The following is a 19,414-nucleotide window of genomic DNA, read 5'->3' as shown; positions in this document are numbered from 1 at the left end:
TCCGGCTTCGCGAATGTTTAAAGTTTGTCAAAACGAAGGAGGCGTGACTGTGATTGGACGACTGAGTCAATGCAGTCACGCCAGTAGACCCAGAGGAATAAAGAAATTTTGCGGTTGACAAACTACGGTCAGCCACCCCGGTAAGGGTCAATTTGTTATCAACGGTCGAAGCCGTGGCCACTTTTGTGCTACAGCACCGCCTTAGTATGCTGTTTTGTTGCAATATTCACCGCCTGACGTTGCTCGCAGTAGTGCTATTGCGTTGATTGTGAGTTGAAATGAAAGTTCAATCTTTGTCATGGGAACATTTTATCAAGGATGATTTGACTCTAACTGCATGGTGGCTCCTGAGAATTTGGTCTCCAGCCTTGGGATTTTATTATACCCGTTGACAACCACGAAATTGTGAAATGGCTCAAATCGCGTCGGATCTGGAAAATAACCACGCAGGAAGGAAGCTATCCACAATGGCAATAAGGTAAGGCTTTCTAATTGAGAATTATTTTCATATAATAATCTTCTGAAGCCTTTTATCGGGATTCTCATACAAAACCTTATATTTGTGTCCGCCATGCTCACACTGAGCTTGGGGCGCCTGTGAGGAGACAAGGGAGGCAGCAATCAGCCGCCGGCGCGTGACCTAGTCCACTTTAAGCTGGAACTGACGCCAAACCAGTGAAATTCTCACCTTAAAGACACCAGCACCTGATCGATTAGGGATGTCCCCATACCTTCGCTCACACATAATGAGAGGTTAGACGGGCAAAATCTTTTGTTTGGACACTAAGTAATATGGGTCTATTATCATGAATTTAGAAGACTGAAAGCTTGATATGGATTATGGGAAATGGTCATATATTTTTTAAAAGACAACGAAAGACAACCCGAATGTTTTGGAATCGATGCTGGGAATGTTGATTGACCCGTCACCCAACCGCTTGACCAAACTAATCTATTTGATAATGCTGTGTTATCACTCGGCAACAAACAATATTAAACACTGCAAAAGATAGATAGATAGATAGATAGATAGATAGATAAATAGATAGATAGATAGATAGATAGATAGATAGCTTTATTAAATAAAACCATTGCAGCCAAGGGCTGAATTACGGCTATTTACAAGTGAACAAAGATTATAAAATATATTTAAAAACTAAATCTAAAAATATATTAAAAGCAAAGTTGCACACCGAGAACTAAAAGCTACGAACGGGAAGAATTTGCCATTAAAAAGCTCCGCTTAAAGCGATTTGTCTTACAAAGAGGGACATTGAAAGTCCTCTTTTTCCTGAGAGCTACTTGGCATTCATTCTTTGGCGGCAGTAAGTGATGGAGCCTGTGGTTGGGGTCTTGAAGGATCTTATCGAAGAGGCGCGTGGTGAGTTCCTCTCTACGAGTGCTTAATAGCGGCAGCCCCAGGCCGACGCCCGCTTCGGAATAGCTCAAGGTGGGATAGATGATACGAAAGGCGCGTTTTTGAAGCCTTTCCAGTTTATCTGCTAGGTATATGGGAAGGCTATTATGAAAGGTCTCGCAAGCGTATTCGGCGACCGGCCGAATGCATGTGGTGTAGAAACATACAAGTTCATGCGGGTCGAGGTCCGCTTGTTTTAACTGCCTCAGCAAGGTCGGTTACGAAACTTCACGACAAAGCTAACCATTTTAAAATCAAAGCTTAGGCCTCAATTATTAATCTAGCTTAGGTCTAATTACTCTTCCGCAACGATGTTCTATGGGAGACTACTTAAATATATGTTTTCTGAGAGTGCGGTGTCTTCAGTGATGTAGAGGAAAGAAGCGGTTCCTATAGCTATAAAGAGAAACTCCGGGTTCAAATCCAATCCACGGATATATTTTTTAAAATTTCTTTATTTCCTCTGCTAACACAAGTCCTGAGACAGAGTGCCCTAAATTCACGATAATAGTGATTATGAATTCAAAGCAAATCAAGAATTCACGTGTTTGCAAAAGATGGCCACGGCTCATTTTGCAGGACTACTATTACTATTATCATTTTGCTATTAGTATATATATCAATATATCCAGAACAAATTTCTAGACCTTTAAAATATGATACAAGTCTCGAATCGTTAATTAATGGAATTTAAACTATTTTCAATTAAAAGCTTTTATTATTATACAAATTTATGAAAACTTAACGTAATGGTCCGCGAAGAGACTCTCTCTTCCTCTCTCTCTTTCCCACCGCAGAGAGAGAGAGAGCTTGCTCGCAGGCTATATATTTACGTAAAGGAAGAGAAAACAGAGAGATTATGAATAAAGCACACCGTATTTACTCGAATAATAATGTTGAATGGTCAAACATTCATGGTGTTGGGTGTCATTAGCTTAGTTGGGCTCAATACTGATTCGGGGGATGGGGATGAAAGGGGCAAAGGTAGAAAGTGGTCAGGAAAAGAGTCGTGTGCAGTACTGTCCAAATGTAATTGGTCGAGGTTTGCAGTTTTAAAGTTCATGTTGAGCGCAAAATGTTTTTGGTTACAAAGGCATAGCCGCTTATCACATTGGTAAATAAACGCTCTTTTGTAATGCCATGCGATATAAGAGCACCTGACAGTTAGTGTAGGATTGTTAGGTTAGTGGTTGTTTCTTTATCTGCAACTGTACTTTGTCGATCAGTCCACATCTTCCACTCTGTTATCTCTATTGTCCTTGTGTTCTTGCCGTTCCCTGCTTTCACTTGGAAATCCACTGTATATATGAGATCGTACAATTTAGGTTAGAACAGTCCTAAACAGTGAAAAGTGGTTATGGTAATTTCAAAACCGATGATGACAATAAGTTGAAAACGTTCGGTTTGATAATGACCGTCCTATCTGTAATCATTCTGAGGCTTCTATATATGTATATTATTCTGGGTGAAGTTAAATAGGCACAACAGACGCAAACACTAATTCTTGTTTGGTGATTGGACTATACTTGTACATATGTTTCAAGGAATGAAATGATATATGAAAGGAATCATATATTGAACTGCGGATGTGAAATCAAGTGAAGCTATGACCCTCGCAGTTCTGGACGCAATTTTAGCGATTGCGTAGAGAACAAGCCTGGACTTCAACGGAGTTTGAACCCTTGACCTCGCGATACCGGTGCGACGCTCTAACCAACTGAGCTATGAAGCCACTGACGTTGGGAGCTGGTCATTTGTGGGTTGTAATGTTCCCGTGATGAATGAATCAACGAATGAAATCATACATTGCGTTCATAACTGCGAATATCATAGCTTCACTTGATTTCATATCCGCAGTTCAATATATGATTCCTTTCATATATCATTTCATTCGTTGATTCGTTCATCACGGGAACATTACAACCCACAAATGACCAGCCCCCAACGCCAATTCATAGCTCAGTTGGTTAGAGCGTTGCACCGGTATCACGAGGTCATGGGTTCAAAGCCTGCTGAAGTGCTGAATTCTTTAGGCTTCTTCTCTACGCAATCGCCAAAATTTGCGTTCATAACTGCGAGGATCCTACCAGTCCTTCACTTGATCGTATATATGTTGTCGGTCAAATCCGGTCTCAAGTTGAATCCGTTTTTACCTAAGTTAAATTGGTGATCCTCATTCTACCTAGATTGAATATGCACTCTACCTAGTTTAAGCAGGTCTCAGCCCCCCCGCCCCCCCCCAAAAAAGGACTGAAAACACCTATCCCTTCCATCTGTTTCAAGCGTCTCACCATATCTTAATAGCTTCTTAATGTTTCGTATCATCTAATTGGTTTCTGTACGAATTCATGTATTCATACACTTATCCATTCAGTATCAACATTACATCATAATAAGGGACCAAAGAACTGTACTATGCACTTACCGGTACTCGACTCGGACCTTCTAGACCTATACTTCAGTGTCTTCACCACTACGCTACAATGACGAACATGCTCAACCCAACACAGTTCTTTTGATTATTTGCTTTAGTATAATAAGTCAGTTGATGCCCATGTCTAATAACCAAAATTAATCCTAACCTGACCCTATTTATTCTCTACGCTTAATTTACGCTCTCAAAAAGTTTTTTAATTCATCTGAGTGCGTATTCAACCTAGGTAAAAACAGATTCTAGCTGAGAACGGATTTTACCGGCAACACATACATGGTTGGCGCATGCATGGTTGAAGCTGGCGCAATGTTGAAAAAGTTTAGTACAACTACAAAAAGACCCTTCGCTCACCTTGGGCCTCCAGTGCCAACATTTAGCTCGCTGTTATCACCAATGACGGCATTACCACCTGAGACACTGATATCATAACTGCTCTGGCCAGCGGTGAGTTGTGGACGGACACTGAAAGAAATCAAATGTTGATTCTGTTGACTTTAATATTTCAGACTGATTGCCACACGTGCAAAAGGAGCGTTGAACCAATCAGAGTTAAAATTAAATAAATGTGACTTCCTTGAAGCGCGGGAATATGAACGTGTGCTAGTATTGGTTTACTTCATTACACAGGCCACCCAAGCGTGGAATAACGTGCGCTGGTGTCTTCTTTAACGGTTTGTACGAAGGTACAGATTTGCTTTCAAGAAAGAAATTACGAATATCTTGCAAATAATTCCACGTACTTTGCAGAAATGTTGTTCAGTAATCTTTCTACTCAACCCGTCTCTTGAGCGAATTTGATGCGATGCCAGGGAGATTATTGTTTTCCTACTTTCTGCTTTCCCACCACGAAGAAAAATTTCAACATTTCTGTATGGTATGCCTGGCTAGTCTATGGCTAGTCTAAATCACAGGAAAGGAGGTAAACAATCAACTTTGTTCTTACAGTTTACCGGGGAAAAAAAAGTTTTTTTTTTTTCCCAGGGGCAGGTTATTTCTGGCCTCTGTCTGACTGTAAAGTTGTTTGAAGCAGCATATTTAGGTCTTGTAGAGCACTTTATTGTTCTAACTAGTAGCATAACCTATCGTTACATTTCTCGCTGCTCGGCCGAAAGCGCTAATATAAAGCTAATGGGTTTTGGCCATGATGTGTACTTTGTTGTGGAGTAGAAATATTTAAGTGTCTAGTCTTCTAGCGCTGGAGTACTAACTGAGGACACTATAAACTGAAATCAACAAATTAACGCAAATCATATCAAATGTTGGTTTTGGAGGATAGGGGAAAACCGGAGTACCCGGAGAAAAACCTCTCAGAACAGAGGACAGATCCAACAAAATCAACCCACATATGACGCCGAGTCTGGGAATCGAACCCGGGCCACATTGATGGAAGGCGAGTGCTCTCACCACTACGCCAGCCCGGCAAGTGGAATGTATAAGGAGATGAATGGGTACGATTAAATTAATTAAGGCCTCAAGGACTATGTGCAATGTGTCCACTACAGAACTAGTAGAACTTACGTAGCATCAAGGAGATTTGCAAGGTTGACTTGACTACCTGTTCCTACCGCAGCAACGGCTCCGGGATGGACATCAAGTTTAAACTCAGCGTTTACGTTTACGTCTAATTCTTTGACACAAACGACTGATAAAAAGCAGATAAGAAAACAGAGCAACATTGGCTAATTATCTTGAATGGACTAAAAAACAAATCTCTCTTTAGTCCCAAAAATTACTACTGCATGGAGAAAAATTCAACAAACCAACTTTCACAAAACGGTACAGATTTATCATTCTTTTGCATCGATGTAAATCTATTGTTAATTAAACATAGTGTCTTCATTTTGGTTCAAATATCAAGTGCTTTTGGATTTTGCGCATGCTAGCTAAAGAGGCTACAGAGGCCTTTGTTTATATCAAGACTAAGGATCAATTATCGCAAATCCAGAGTGACATATGGAACAAAACAACTCTTAACATAAAAACCGCCTCATTCTTTCACTGAAAACCTCAGAGGAAATTTTACAGCTTATTTGATTTCATCCATAGCATTCCTATAAAGCGTTTTCATGTTTTCATCATTCATTAGTAACTTATTTTTTCCTTTATTTATTCATTTCATTTATCCAGTTAGATAGTTATTAAAGAAATTCGAAACTTGAACATGATCAATTGACGTCTGTGACCTGTAATTGATGTTACGTTTGTTTCGGCAATCACTTAATTAAAGATTGCCTTTTTGCCACGTGTTCCATACAAATAAATATAAGGTATATATTTAGTCGGTCAAATCCGGTCTCAGGTTGAATCGGTTTTTACTTACGTTGTAGGTTGAATATGCACTCTACCTAGTCTCAATCAGCTATCAACCCCCCCAAAAAGGACTCAAGACACCTATACCTTCCCTCAAGCTCTGTCTTACGAATCTCAACATATCTTCATCATGTTTCGTATCATTTTATCGGTTACTATATTCCATTCCGTCTAAACATTACAACATAGCAAGGGAACAAAGAACTGTACCATACACTTACCAGTACCCGAACTAGGACCCTCCAGACCTATAATTATGACTGTGTCTTCACCACTACACTACAACGACGAACATGCTCAAGTCAGCACGGATATTTTCATTATTTACTGTTATATAATCAACTGATATCCATTCATGGCAACCAAAACTAATACTAACCTAATTTTTCTCAAGCCTTAATTCAGACTCCAAAAGAAGTTTCTTCACCAAGGTAAAAATGACGATCACAGGTAAAAAAAGGACTCAACCTGAGAACGGATTTTACCGGCAACATATAGAAAAACTGGCCCTTAGGGAGTCCCACGTAAATGCCACAATTAAGTGATCAATCAGCCATGTTGCCAGCATGGTTGTCCTGATAGTGTAGTGGTCATCACACCCGACTAGTGATCAGGGGGACGTGGGTTCAAATCCCGCTCAGGGCAATACAGTTTTCCGCTGAAGTTGTCCAGTGTTGAGTTTTTACATAAACGTATATATAACTGTATAAACTGTATATATAACATAAACTGTATATATAACATCAGAGTACACTATATATAACATCAATAACATCAGAGTACACTGTGATACTTGCGGCTCTTCAACAAGATCTAACCAATGCCTAACAAAAAACTGTATACAAAATCAAATGCTCGCACTGCGACACGCTTAGAACTATCGGATCCAGAATAAAAGAACATATCAGAATGGTGAAACAGACGGTTTATTCACATTTGATCAACCACAACAAACCATCCATGCAAGATATCTCTTGGGAAATCCTCCACAGGAACATCCACGACATCTGCAGGCGTAAAACCATTGAAGCGCTAGAAATCCGCAAGCATGAGAACGTTATGAATGGCTGCATTGGTAGCATATATTAACACCATCAAATTAATGAGCCTTGACTTTCCACTATTGTACTAGGTTCTTTACATAAACCAATCTTGTATTCATAATCTTCATTCACTGACGAAGCTCTAAACGGCGAAGCGTTTGAAGTATTAAACCGATTACAAACATATTTGCCTCAAGAAGTTTATTCCTCATTATATAAATATATACTCATAATTAGATATATACTCATAGATATGTTCATAGATATATACAAGCTCTAAACGGCGAAACGTTTGAAGTATTAAACCGATTACAAACATATTTGCCTCAAGAAGTTTATTCCTCATTACATATATATATATATACTTCAAACGCTTCGCCGTTTAGAGCTTCGTCAGTGAATGAAGATTATGAATACAAGATTGGTTTATGTAAAGAACCTAGTACAATAGTGGAAAGTCAAGGCTCATTAATTTGATGGTGTTAATATATCTTTAGAGTTCGCCCAATGCAGCCATTCATGACGTTCTCGTGCTTGCGGATTTCTAGCGCTCCAATGGTTTTACGCGTGCGGATGTTGTGGATGTTCCTGTGGACGATTACCCAAGAGACATCTTGCATGGATGGTTTGTTGTGATTGATCAAATGTGAATAAACCGTCTGTTTCACCATTCTGATACGTTCTTTTATTCTGGATCCGACAGTTCTACTTGTTTCACCGATATAAAGCGTGTCGCAGTGCGAGCATTTGATTTTGTATACACAGTTTTTTGTTAGGCATTGGTTAGATCTTGTTGAAGAGCCGCAAGTATCACAGGGATCTGGGCAGCATTGTTTTTCTTTGGGCGGCGTGAATATTCTTAATGATGAGGAGCCATTAATATAGTGTACTCTGATGTTAGATGTACTAGATGACATCAGTGTCAGTGACGTTCGTACTAGCCCAATGTGTTGCGCTTTGTTTTTGGTGACGATTGTTTACAGTTTCAGCGTCATTAATTTCCTTTAATTATTACGTACAGTCCAGATCTTCTATAGCGGACAGCTTGACTTACGAGCACCAAAAACAAAAAAAAACAAAAAAAAACACAAACAAAACAGTTTAATTCAACTTCCACACAAGCTCCGTATTCACACATTCCCGTACGCATCCAGCTCAATTACGATATATCTCCTTCCCGAGGGTTTCCAATCTCTTTGAACACTGAATTTGGAACATTATTTGCCACGGATTTTGTCAAGTTACCAGAACAATAACTTAAATCAACTTTTGTTTAATAGTATTGATTGCCAGTGTTACCAACAACTCTATTTTGATTTGTTCACAGACTCAGTGGAACTACGTAACGTAGGGCCTGTTTGTAGTATCCGCTCGCCAAGATCTCAACCTGAGCCGGCAATCCTCTCTGAAAAAATTTTCATGAACGTCCCATTTGCCATCAGCCTGGCTGCTTGATCAGTTTATTTTGGATTTGTTAGTTCTAGACTCATCTCACAGAGCTTAAATGGACCTATATTTCGAATTAAAAAATATGTACATCTTTTATTATTTTCTTAACTTTGAAGGAAATCTCAAGTTTTATATGTCACTATTGAACGTATTTCCCTTTATTTTAATCGAGAAAAATCAGTGGAAAGGACGCCCGAGATTCTCTCTGACACTTAAAGAACATTCCGAATTCTCGGGAGACGGTGAAACCGCTGATGGTCTTTGTTTATCCCGACATATAAAAAATATCGTCAGAATCCTTTGCAATCGTGTTAATGAAACACGGAGAGTGCGTTTTCTCATCGCTAGTTTGAGGGCTTGCGTCAATGCACATCTTTTAATTTTATACCGTTCCTTTAATTAACTTAAGGTCCTCAGATGATGACATGATTCCGTGAAAGTTGACGCCTCAAACGATTTGCGATGATAGATTACTGGAATACAATGGGAATGAAATGTTGCAAGGAACTGGGCATCCAGCTGAGATACAGGAGGTTTACTCCCATTTCTCAGCTGGATGCCCCAGCCTTTTTTTGGTTGCTAAGAGCGTGCGGCTCGTTATGACGGTAGCCTGCGTAGCTGGCGCTGTTATAGGCGCGTGGAATAAAGTTTTGGCGTCTGCTACGCAGGCTATTGTACTTGCAACATCCAAAAAAAGGCATAGCCGCTTATCACGTGAGTAAAAAAACGCTCTTTTGTTATACCATGCTATGTACTGGCACCTGACAGTTCGAGTTCTAATTTTAGGTTACTGCTTGGTTTTTTTTCTGCAACTGGAGTGTTTTTGATCAATCGCCAAATCCAGACAAAACAAATTGAAGAAATGCGATGGCAATTATAAACCTTATTCACATCTGTAATTCTTTTGTCCACGTGCAAATTAGCCTACCAAGCCTCATTTGAAAGCAAGAATTCTTTTCAATTCACTGTATGGTATGGAGGCTTGGTAGGCTAATTTGCACTTCGACAAAAGAATTATAAATTGACCGCCATTTATGAACAAGGTCTATTAGAGTTCACAAAACAAGGGAAAATGACCCGCAAATATGAGTTTAAAGTCACAAATTCAATCGCGTACTATTAATAGAGTTTGTTGCAAAAGTGCCCTTTCTACAAGCAATTGTTGGTTTTCATTCACGAGATTAACAGCCATGTTTTTCAAGGAAAACAAAAGAAAACGTTTGCACAATAATACAGATAAATTCCCTGAGGATTTGGCCGGGGCTCAAACATGGCCGCCGTTTCTTTGTTTAGGGTTCCAACCCCGGTCTGATACAACACAACAAGTCATCTTTCGGTGATATAGCTTCAAAGAGGATTATTTTGATGTCGGGAAGTAGCCAAAGATCTTTGTCAAGAATATTGTTTTGAGGATAGTGTTTTAAACTTCTGCATCTTACCAGTTTGGGCGACAGTGAGATCGGTTCTCTGTTGAGACATGTCCTGAATCTGTAGATTTTCAGGTAGCAATGGACCTGAAATAACAAGGCAAAAGTCTTAACTGTTATGTTGAAAAGTTCTTAAGCAATGATCTTTTTAAATCCAAAGGCTGAGAGGCTACAATCTCAGACAAAAATAAAGGGGACACCTCACGCTGAGTAGCAGATTACCCCTTCCCCCTATTCAATGTTGCAAAGAGAACGGCGTTTTTCCAGGAGCCCGACAGTTTTTACGCCATCAACATTGTCACGGGGGAGGGGGGTTCAAACATGCTTTGGTGTCACGATCTTTTTGACCGGGATTGTGTTGATTACAGAACTGTAGAAAGTTCTACAGAGATCTCGTTGCGGTTTGGTTGTAAAGATATGGATGTGCCACGTTTGTCCTCGCGTCATTTGGGTGAGTGCTCCTATGCTTTGGATGAGGAATATGTGTCTAATTGTTGCCGAATATGTTCTGGAACATGTTTTCTGTGTAGTTGCAGATGTATTTAGGGAGAGATTGCAACTGCACGATACAGGACTTAGCTGAAAGGCGATAAAAATGGTTTCTCGGCGGTGGATTGATAATAACACACGTGCTCGTGTTAAGGGAATGTCAATTCGAAAAACGGCACTTCATTGTAATGTTTCACGTGGAGTTGTTTGGAGAATAATCCAGCGACAGCGCGAGAAAAAATCCTGAACCGCTGTAAAAGCAAGACTTCAACTTTACAACGCGGACGTCCGAGAAAACTGACAGGTAGACAGGGGCGTTTACTTCTGAGATGCTTGGCCAAATTGCGTGATGAAGATGGCAAGCGATTAGATGCTGTCATTACGAGTCGTGGCCGTCGTATACGATATTAACAAACGATTTCTGTAGAACCAACAACTATCTTTTGATTATTTCAAAGTTTCTAGAGAGACAAGCCGTATCACTGCAATATCAGGGCATATAACAGAGTACATTGGGATAAACTATGGTGACTGAACAGAGTTCTCTGTACTGTAATTTGTCCTAGTCACTTCAATGGAAATTCACCCGCTAAGCTACAATATATGTTTTGTTACAAAGCCATAGCCTGTTTACAACAACGGTTATAATCATAAGTAACTCAAACATCCGTATTTTTTGTCCTGTGTTCTTTAGTGTACGCGCCGTAACAGTGGGACCAAACAGGCGACTTACCATAAATCCGAATACGGTTAACCACCTACGATTAACCATTTGCATTCCTAATTTCCCGACAAGCCGAAGTGTTGCGCTGTCGTTTATGCCATTGAACAAAAATTGTCAACACAAAGTTTCAGTTCACTGCACTTTTGTGCGTATTTCTCCCGTTTCAGTGAAATGGTGAGTCTTGCAATTGGTTAACCGTGCTTTAGCATAATTAATCAGCTATGAAGTGCGGATTATTTATAATGACGGTTAACCACTTTGGCTGTTTGCAACACGAAGAGTTTTCAGGGTTGTACAGTTTTCAACTGAATAAACGATTTTACCTATTATGTAAAATAGCATCACAAGTAAACCGATCACTCTAAACCTCCTGCTCTTCAGTACTGGCGCTATAAAATGGTTAATCGTTCGTCTATCAAATGGTTAATCGTTCCTTCTTCCTATATGTTGTTAATCGTTCGTCTACTTGGCACTTGTTTACCGTAGTTGTGAGTTTCGGAAGCAAACTTCATTTCATAGTGCCTTCACTGTTTACTAAAATCTGCCCTTTTTTAAGAAGGCCCGAGTATAAATTCCGCGAAACGTCACGAGGTACACACTTCTCAATTGCCTTCTACGAAGAACACCGCTGCCCTCCATAGATTATATCTCAGTGCCCAAAATGTACCCATTTCGACTCAAGAAGTATCACAACACCGTTACATTTTCAACTATCTGAACAGAAATGATCTTTTAGTGTTCATCAAAGAACGAGTTAGGAAGTCTCCACTTCGCACACAATTAACAACAACATGTACAAGAATTGACAACTGTAAATAAACTCTGTTAACCTAATTAAAAGTGAGACCTCCTTGACGAGAAATTATTTCCCTCAAGTCGTTCATTTATTTGAACTACTGGCCTCTTCATACTCGTTAAATATATCTAGCAAAATTCAATCATTTCCATAATATGCATACACCCCACTTGTACAGACACTTCACATAAATAGCTCCCATGACCTTTTCATTCAATTACTAACTACAGCTCGCGTGACACGCAGCTACACACAATCTCAGACAAAAATAAAGGGGACACCTCACGCTGAGTAGCAGATTACCCCTTCCCCCTATTCAATGTTGCAAAGAGAACGGCGTTTTTCCAGGAGCCCGACAGTTTTTACGCCATCAACATTGTCACGGGGGAGGGGGGTTCAAACATGCTTTGGTGTCACGATCTTTTTGACCGGGATTGTAGGCTGCAGTGCAGGCGGTTTTGGTGGTTTTCATCTTTCGATCTTTGGAGTGTTTTGCCGCCATTTTGGATTCGCTGCAGACTGGGAGAACTGGGGCGAGAATGACAGACTGTCGGAGGGGGTGGGGGGCGGCCTTCCCCAATTTTTCTTTCTCCCTCCCACGCTTGGTAAACTTTTTACCTCGCCCCAACTCTCCACTGTTTTTCTATTTCAAGATGGCGGCCTGAAAATCCGATGTAAATTTTTATCCACTCGCCCCGCCAAAATCCGCCTGCACTGCAGGCTACTGAGAGGCCAATAAAAACCACAGACAGACAACCCTCTGTTAGTAAAATCAGAGCATCGTTCTTTTGCTATTTATAGAAGAAATACTGATGAATAATACGGTACTCGGATCGGCATCGATCTTTTGTTATTTATAGAAGAAATACTGATGAACAATACGGTGGCTACAATTTGTTCCAACATGAAGAATTTAAAGCAAATGATTCAATCAAAGTTTGATGAAAATGTTAACTGAGTCATGTGTTGTTTTAAGCGCTATATTTGACCTCGGCGTTTAGAATTAAACAAGGAGACAAGGCATGCAGCAATCAGCCGCCGGCACGTGACCTAGTCCACTTTAGGCTGGAACTTACGCCAAACCAGTGGAATTCTCACCTTAAAAACACCAGCATCCGATCGGTAAGGGATGTCTCCGTGCCCGATCCGTACAAACAAGAGAAATAGTCGCCAATTTCAAGTATTTTTTAGGATTTGTTAGTTATCTGTATTTACATTAAAGACGACAGCTAATTTAGGTGCTGGTGGTTAATGATGTTCCTTTTCCTAGAACGTTACTGATAACATATCAATAAAACCACATAACCTTCGTTAACCCCGACCAAGAATTATGAAAAGTTTAGAGCGAGATTTGGAACAGAATACCTCTAAACATAAAGACAGCCACATACTTTCAATCACCGAAAGAAAACATCCTGTTTAAATACAACTCTATTCGCTTTTTTTGGAGTTCCTCTACTCACTCATAATTTATTCATTAAGTCATTTATTTAACGATAAATTCATGTCTATGATTTGGTCCTTCAATCAATCAATCAATCATTTTGGTAGAATGCCTTCTACCAAAAGCAAACACCCAGTGTCCAGTGAGGCTTGACTGCACTGAAGACTCTCCTTGAATTGACTCACAACCTGTTTGCAATCGCTCGATTGGCAAGAAAGCGATTCCACCAAATTACAGGGTAGAACAATAGCTCTTTCTCCGTTTTCTAAAGAATTTGAAAGTTTAACGTTGAAATTTAACATTATAAATCTGTCAATAATTGAACCCTCGACATTGTAGGCATAGTGTTTTTATCTACGGTGTGCACACTGAGCTATCAGTTTGATCGCATCAAAGTGCAATTATTTAACTATGATAAGAGGATAGAAAAATCCAATTCAAGTTATTATTGAAAAACATAATACCATGCTTACGTGACTAGAAAAGACCCTCCAAGCGTTTTATCTCTTGCTTAGACCGACACATTCAGTTGTCATATTTTTTTAAAGTACAAATTAAAGCAGAATCAGATATGTCGTAAACTTCATGTACATGATAATATCATACATTCAATAGTTTCGATTCGAGTCGTTAAGTTAACCTTGTTAGCCAAAATTCACTTCCCGTTGCTGTAACAACTTTAAAAGCCACGTTTAAAAACGAACCAAAAAGATTTAGAATTCACTTGTAAACGTCGAATCTAGCTTTTATGGTAACTGAGTTCGAAGGGTATTACTTAGCAGCAAATCATACGAGAAAGAACTATAATTTCTTTTGCGTTGTCAGTCGTTGAAAATGTCGACCACCTTATATTTCCCATATATAGTTGCTAAAATTGTCATTCGAAATGTTTTCGGGAAAGAAAACGCCCACACAAATACTAAAATAGATTAAGACCATGCGTGCAACTTTGAATTTTCGTACACAAAAACAAGACGCCTATAAGGGCGTATCCGTGGGATGCACAAACAGTTAACACAAATTGTCCAGTTACAGGGAACTACAACCACGGGTAAACTTCGGAAAATGTGGACAGATTAAAACAAAAAGAGGTCATTTCTTATTATTACTGCTACTAAATTTGCCAGTGAAAACAACGTGTTCCCATTAGGGGTTGTCAGGAATACGGGATATTTAGATAAAAAACTTACAGGGATATGGGATATTTGGGGAGGAAATTAACGGTGTGCAGGATATTTAAAAAACCGAACTGGTATTAAAGTGATACTTTACTAAAGCCTTTTTGAGGAATTTTAAGATAAAAAGGTAAATTTTCTTTGGAATTCTGACTGGAGATCGATCGTTTGCTTTGGTTTGTGTATAAAACTAAATACATTGCATGCCTTTTTATTTATTGTTTAAAGCTTTTTACAAATATTCTTTTCACGTTTTTGATTCCAGCCTTTGGAGTCAAAATGCCCATGAAACCTCTCCAAGGAGGTTTCATGTTGATATTCCAGTAAGATGTCTGATATTTTCGAATTTCGAAACATTTTGTAGAAATCTCATCACTTGTCATCAAAGACAAGTGACACTTGCCGACGCGATGTGTATATTTTTGTCATGTCGAGACCTCTTATGCCAAAATATCACAATCAATTGACCACTGGTTTTGTTTTGCTGAATTTGAAAATATAAGTTTCTCACAGGTAGAGGTAAACTTCTCAGGCTGGCATATTGAAAGCTTCCGAGATGCATAAACAAACTTGTTTTGGTAGCAAGTTGAAGCAAGACGACATTAAGCCTAGTTTTCATATGTTGGGGATTTCGCAGTTTCGCGACCGTCTCAGATTTTGCCGACTAACGAAAACCATAAGTCGTAGACATTCCCGATAATCTGGGAATCGGGAAAATAGGAAGCGCTTCTATTTTCCCGACGTGTCCCAGATTTTTGCAATCGTCTGCGATCATTCCCGACATATGAAAACTGTCAGAGAAGTCGGCGATGGTTTTAGCTCGTTACCAATCCTCTAAATCGCACTTTCCATTTTCCGCCGAAGCCACTATCGGGAGAATCTGGGACAAGCGTCTGGCGATTTTCCGATATGTCGACAAAATCTGGTACGGTCGGGAAACTGTGAAATCCCCGATCGTCTGGGATTTTCCCGACATATGAAAAGTACGCTTTAGAGTGGGTTTTTAGGCAAGGTAATTTTTTTCGTCTTACAAAACAACTTTACACTTTGACATGTGCCAATAGACGGGATATGCATATTTTTGGCGCGTCGAGATCGAGATGAGGCTATCTTTAAAACAAAGAACGGGGAAGCGGGGAATGGGGAATCTTTAAAAGCGGGAATCTTTAAAACGGGGAATCTTTAAAAGCGGAAATCTTTTTAAAATAGGGAATCTTTAAAAGCGGGAAGCTCTGGGAATTACTGATTATCTGTTTAGCGGACTAGTGGAGCGGTTCAAATCTCGATTCTTACTCTTTGAGATCCGCTACGCCGACAGAAGAATCGAACCGCCTTGATTCATCTTAACTCCAGTCTGTGAAGTTTTTAAATTGAGTTTCGCAGCGATAAATATTAGTCCTACCGTTATCAAGTACTAATGGAAAGATGTACTACTTAACGACAGATAAATGGCACACACAATGGGTTCTTCGTTTTGTTACAGACAAACCTTGAATTTTTAAGGTTTGCATGACGCGACATTTACACGGTGCCCGAGAGAGCTGTAATGTTTGCTAAAAAGTGATGTATTTTCATGGAATCTGAACAGTATTGGATAAAGCACTATTGTAATTTTTGTTGAGTTTCCCAGGCTTGTGTGGGAAACTCAGAGACAGATGTTTTTGTTGGTTTCCGGCCAGCATAGGGTCTTTTAAAGATTCCCCATTTTAAAGATTCCCAGTTCCCCGCTCGTCCTTTTAAAGATAGTCATCGAGATGTTTAATGCCGAAATTTTGCATAAAATTTAAAATATAAATTCCTGACAGGTGGAAGTAAACTTCATTTTAGATGAAAATTCTTTGTAGACTGAAAGTTGCTGAGATATATGGTAAATAAAAAGAACTTAAATTTGAAATTTGATAATCTAATTTTGGTAGCTAATTAAAACCAATATCAGAAAGGTCACGAATTACCTTTAAATAATTTTCCGGGGAAAATATTGTGATTTTCATCCAAACCTAAAAATTTTCGCGGAATAATCGGGAGGTAAGGCATCATGTAAAAGACGTGCTATCAAGTGCTATTAAGTGACCTGCACGTAATTTGTTCTCTCTCTTTATACATCGCCCGTGATACAGAATTATTTGACAAACGTATTAAACCTTGAGAATTACCAGTGCTCTTCTTGGGTGAGAAAATAAAAAAACAAATCCAAGAAAGGATCTCTGCATTGACCTTGATCTTCAAACAGATCACCCCTTACTACCTCTCGCTCATTATTTCGTTTTTTCTTTATTTTGCCTACAAATGCATCCATTCTTCCTTCGAAATTCACTCAGTTTTTGGGGTCTTATGCTCGTGCATACAGACCCCTGAGTCAGGGGCATAACTTTAAAGGACACCGAGATTAAATTGAGTCAGTACGCCGATGATACAACACTTGTTTTAGACGGTTCTGAGGAATCTCTAAAGAGTCTATAGAGCTTTTGGATAGTTTTGGCAGGGCATCTGGCCTCAGACTCAATAGCAAAAAAACAGAGGCCTTATGGATAGGGTCCAAGGCGAACTCGCCTCTTTAGCTATGCCCTGACGCTGACTTCAAATGGCAAAGAGAAAAGGTCAAAACTCTTGGTGTATGGCTCTCGACAAATCCAGATATAACCATGCTTCACAATTACAATGAGAAACTAGAAAAAGTAAGAGCGATCTTAGGTTGCTGGAAATTTCGCAGGCTTAGCCTTATAGGGAAAATCACGGTAATAAAGAGTCTTGCTGCATCTCAATTAGTATATATTCTTTCCTCTTTGGGAACAAATGAAAAAGTATTGAAGGAAATCAACACAATTTTCTTTAATTTTTTGTGGAGCGGTAAAGGCGACAAAATAAAAAGAAATGTTGTGATAAACGATATCGCAGAAGGAGGAATAAAAATGATGGATATATTTTCTTTCAACGAATCCTTAAAAGCCACTTGGACCAAAAAGTACCTTGACAATCACATTAATAACCGTGGTAACTGGAAAACCTTTATTGACTTGGAACTTTAACAGTATGGAGGAGACGTACTATTAAGAAGTAATTTGAATAAAAAGGATATTTCAAGCTTGACCACAATATCTTGCTCCTTTGTTAAGGAAATTCTGGAAATCTGGAGTGAATTTCTTTTTTTTGAGGCAAAAGTGTCATCTGAGGATCATTTGAGGTCGTTGCCATTGTGGTCCAATTCCTTGATACGGATCGGTAATAGACCTGTTTTTTGTAAAGATTGGTACGCTAAAGGTGTAACAAAGGTTGAACATCTATGGGACAACTCCACCAGCTTTCTCACTTGGACTGATTTTCAAAACAAATATAACCTTAAAATCAGGTTCCTTGACTACTTTGGAATAGTTTCTGCAATCAAAAGTCTTCATAAAAACGAGGTATACCACAAATATGAATGTATGTTTACGAAATTTCTAGAGTCAGTGTGCAAAGCCAACTAGACTTGTATATAAGAAGTTAATCTCTTTCAAAAGTGCGCAACCTCTTTCGTGTCAGGAGAAATGGGGCAATGACCTTAACTTCCCACAAGATGAAAAGATTGATTGGAAAGCAGCTTACCAGTTGGCCATTCAATGTACCAAAAACTCGAAACTCGTAACCTTCAATTTTAAATTTTTACATCGCCGTTTGGCAACCAATAATTTTCTTAAAAAGATAGGAGTAGTGGAAAGCGAAAAATGCTCTTTTTGCCAATCCGAAACAGAAAATTTGCTGCACGTTTTTTGGAAGTGTGAAAACACTAGAACTTTTTGGTATAGTGTGCTTTCGTGGCTGCAAGATTGTCAGGTTATTGATGTTTTATTGCAAGAAGATATTGCGTTGGATCTGAGGCCAGATAACCTGACTAAAAACAAACTCCAAATAAATTTTTGCCTTGTGAGCGCCAAATATTGCATCTAGTTATGCCGACACAGAGAAAGAAAACCCAAACTAGATGATTTTCTTCGTTATTTTAAGCATATTTATCAAATTGAAAACAATGAGTATGTGAACGATTCCATTGAAAACACCCAAACAATTCCAAAGAAATGGGAGCCGTTTTTACCTTATTTATGATTCAACAATGCGATAAACCGAGTCCCCATACATAATACATAATATAGATATTTCTAGCAAATCCTTAACATCAGGTTTCCTCTTGAGTGCCTTAGATATCTACCCTGTAATATTTATCGGCTTGAAGTATCGGTGTGGGTTACACCTCAAACTGAAAGAGTTATTGTACCCTAAAAAATACTTGCATTGAATAAGAGTCTTGCACTCTCAAAGAATAGTATTTCGTACTCTTACTGTTGTCTGCCGCCTGCATGGGAACAACAATCGAACAATACCGGTTAAGTATACAAAAATTTGGTTTTATCAACGGAGTTGATAATGTAAATTGGCCACCGTACAGAGATTCTAAAAGCTGACATTTCGAGCGTTAGCCCTTCGTCAGAGAACACAAGGTTAGTGGTCGCAGCGGTGGAATAACAAATGAATGAAGGGGTAGGTTCTAAAGAAACTGTGGTGCTGCGTCGGGGGGGAAGTCGTATACAAAAATTTGGTGTTATCAACGGGGTTGATATTGTAAATTGGCCACCGTACAGAGATTCTAAAAGCTGACTTTTTGAGCGTTAACGCTTCGTCAGAGAACACAAGGTTAGTGGTCGCAGCGGTTGAATAACAAATGAATGAAGGGG

The 19,414-nt window shown here is 39.2% G+C and overlaps 1 protein-coding gene and 1 non-coding gene across 2 annotated transcripts in view; one reads left to right on the top strand and one right to left on the bottom strand.

Moving 5' to 3' along the window:
- Nucleotides 1–1,059: 1,059 nt before the first annotated feature.
- Nucleotides 1,060–19,414, bottom strand: part of LOC138029646 (uncharacterized) — a 104,066-nt gene continuing 85,711 nt past the window's right edge. The window contains exons 21-24 of the mRNA XM_068877352.1: nucleotides 10,093–10,167; nucleotides 5,370–5,493; nucleotides 4,203–4,313; nucleotides 1,060–2,715 (exon numbers count right to left, since the gene is read on the bottom strand). Coding sequence (XP_068733453.1) covers nucleotides 2,640–2,715; nucleotides 4,203–4,313; nucleotides 5,370–5,493; nucleotides 10,093–10,167 — 386 coding nt within the window. The 3' untranslated portion in view covers nucleotides 1,060–2,639. The remainder of the gene's footprint in view (nucleotides 2,716–4,202; nucleotides 4,314–5,369; nucleotides 5,494–10,092; nucleotides 10,168–19,414) is intronic.
- Nucleotides 6,734–6,806, top strand: Trnat-agu (transfer RNA threonine (anticodon AGU)). Its single transcript has one exon. It is a non-coding gene; the product is annotated as a tRNA-Thr (tRNA).

This window comes from Montipora capricornis, chromosome 13 (genome assembly GCF_036669925.1).
Source record: "Montipora capricornis isolate CH-2021 chromosome 13, ASM3666992v2, whole genome shotgun sequence".
In the NCBI taxonomy this organism is placed as follows: domain Eukaryota; kingdom Metazoa; phylum Cnidaria; class Anthozoa; order Scleractinia; family Acroporidae; genus Montipora; species Montipora capricornis.
The sequence above is the reverse complement of the archived record's forward strand: the minus strand, read 5'-3'. Positions and strand labels throughout refer to the sequence as shown.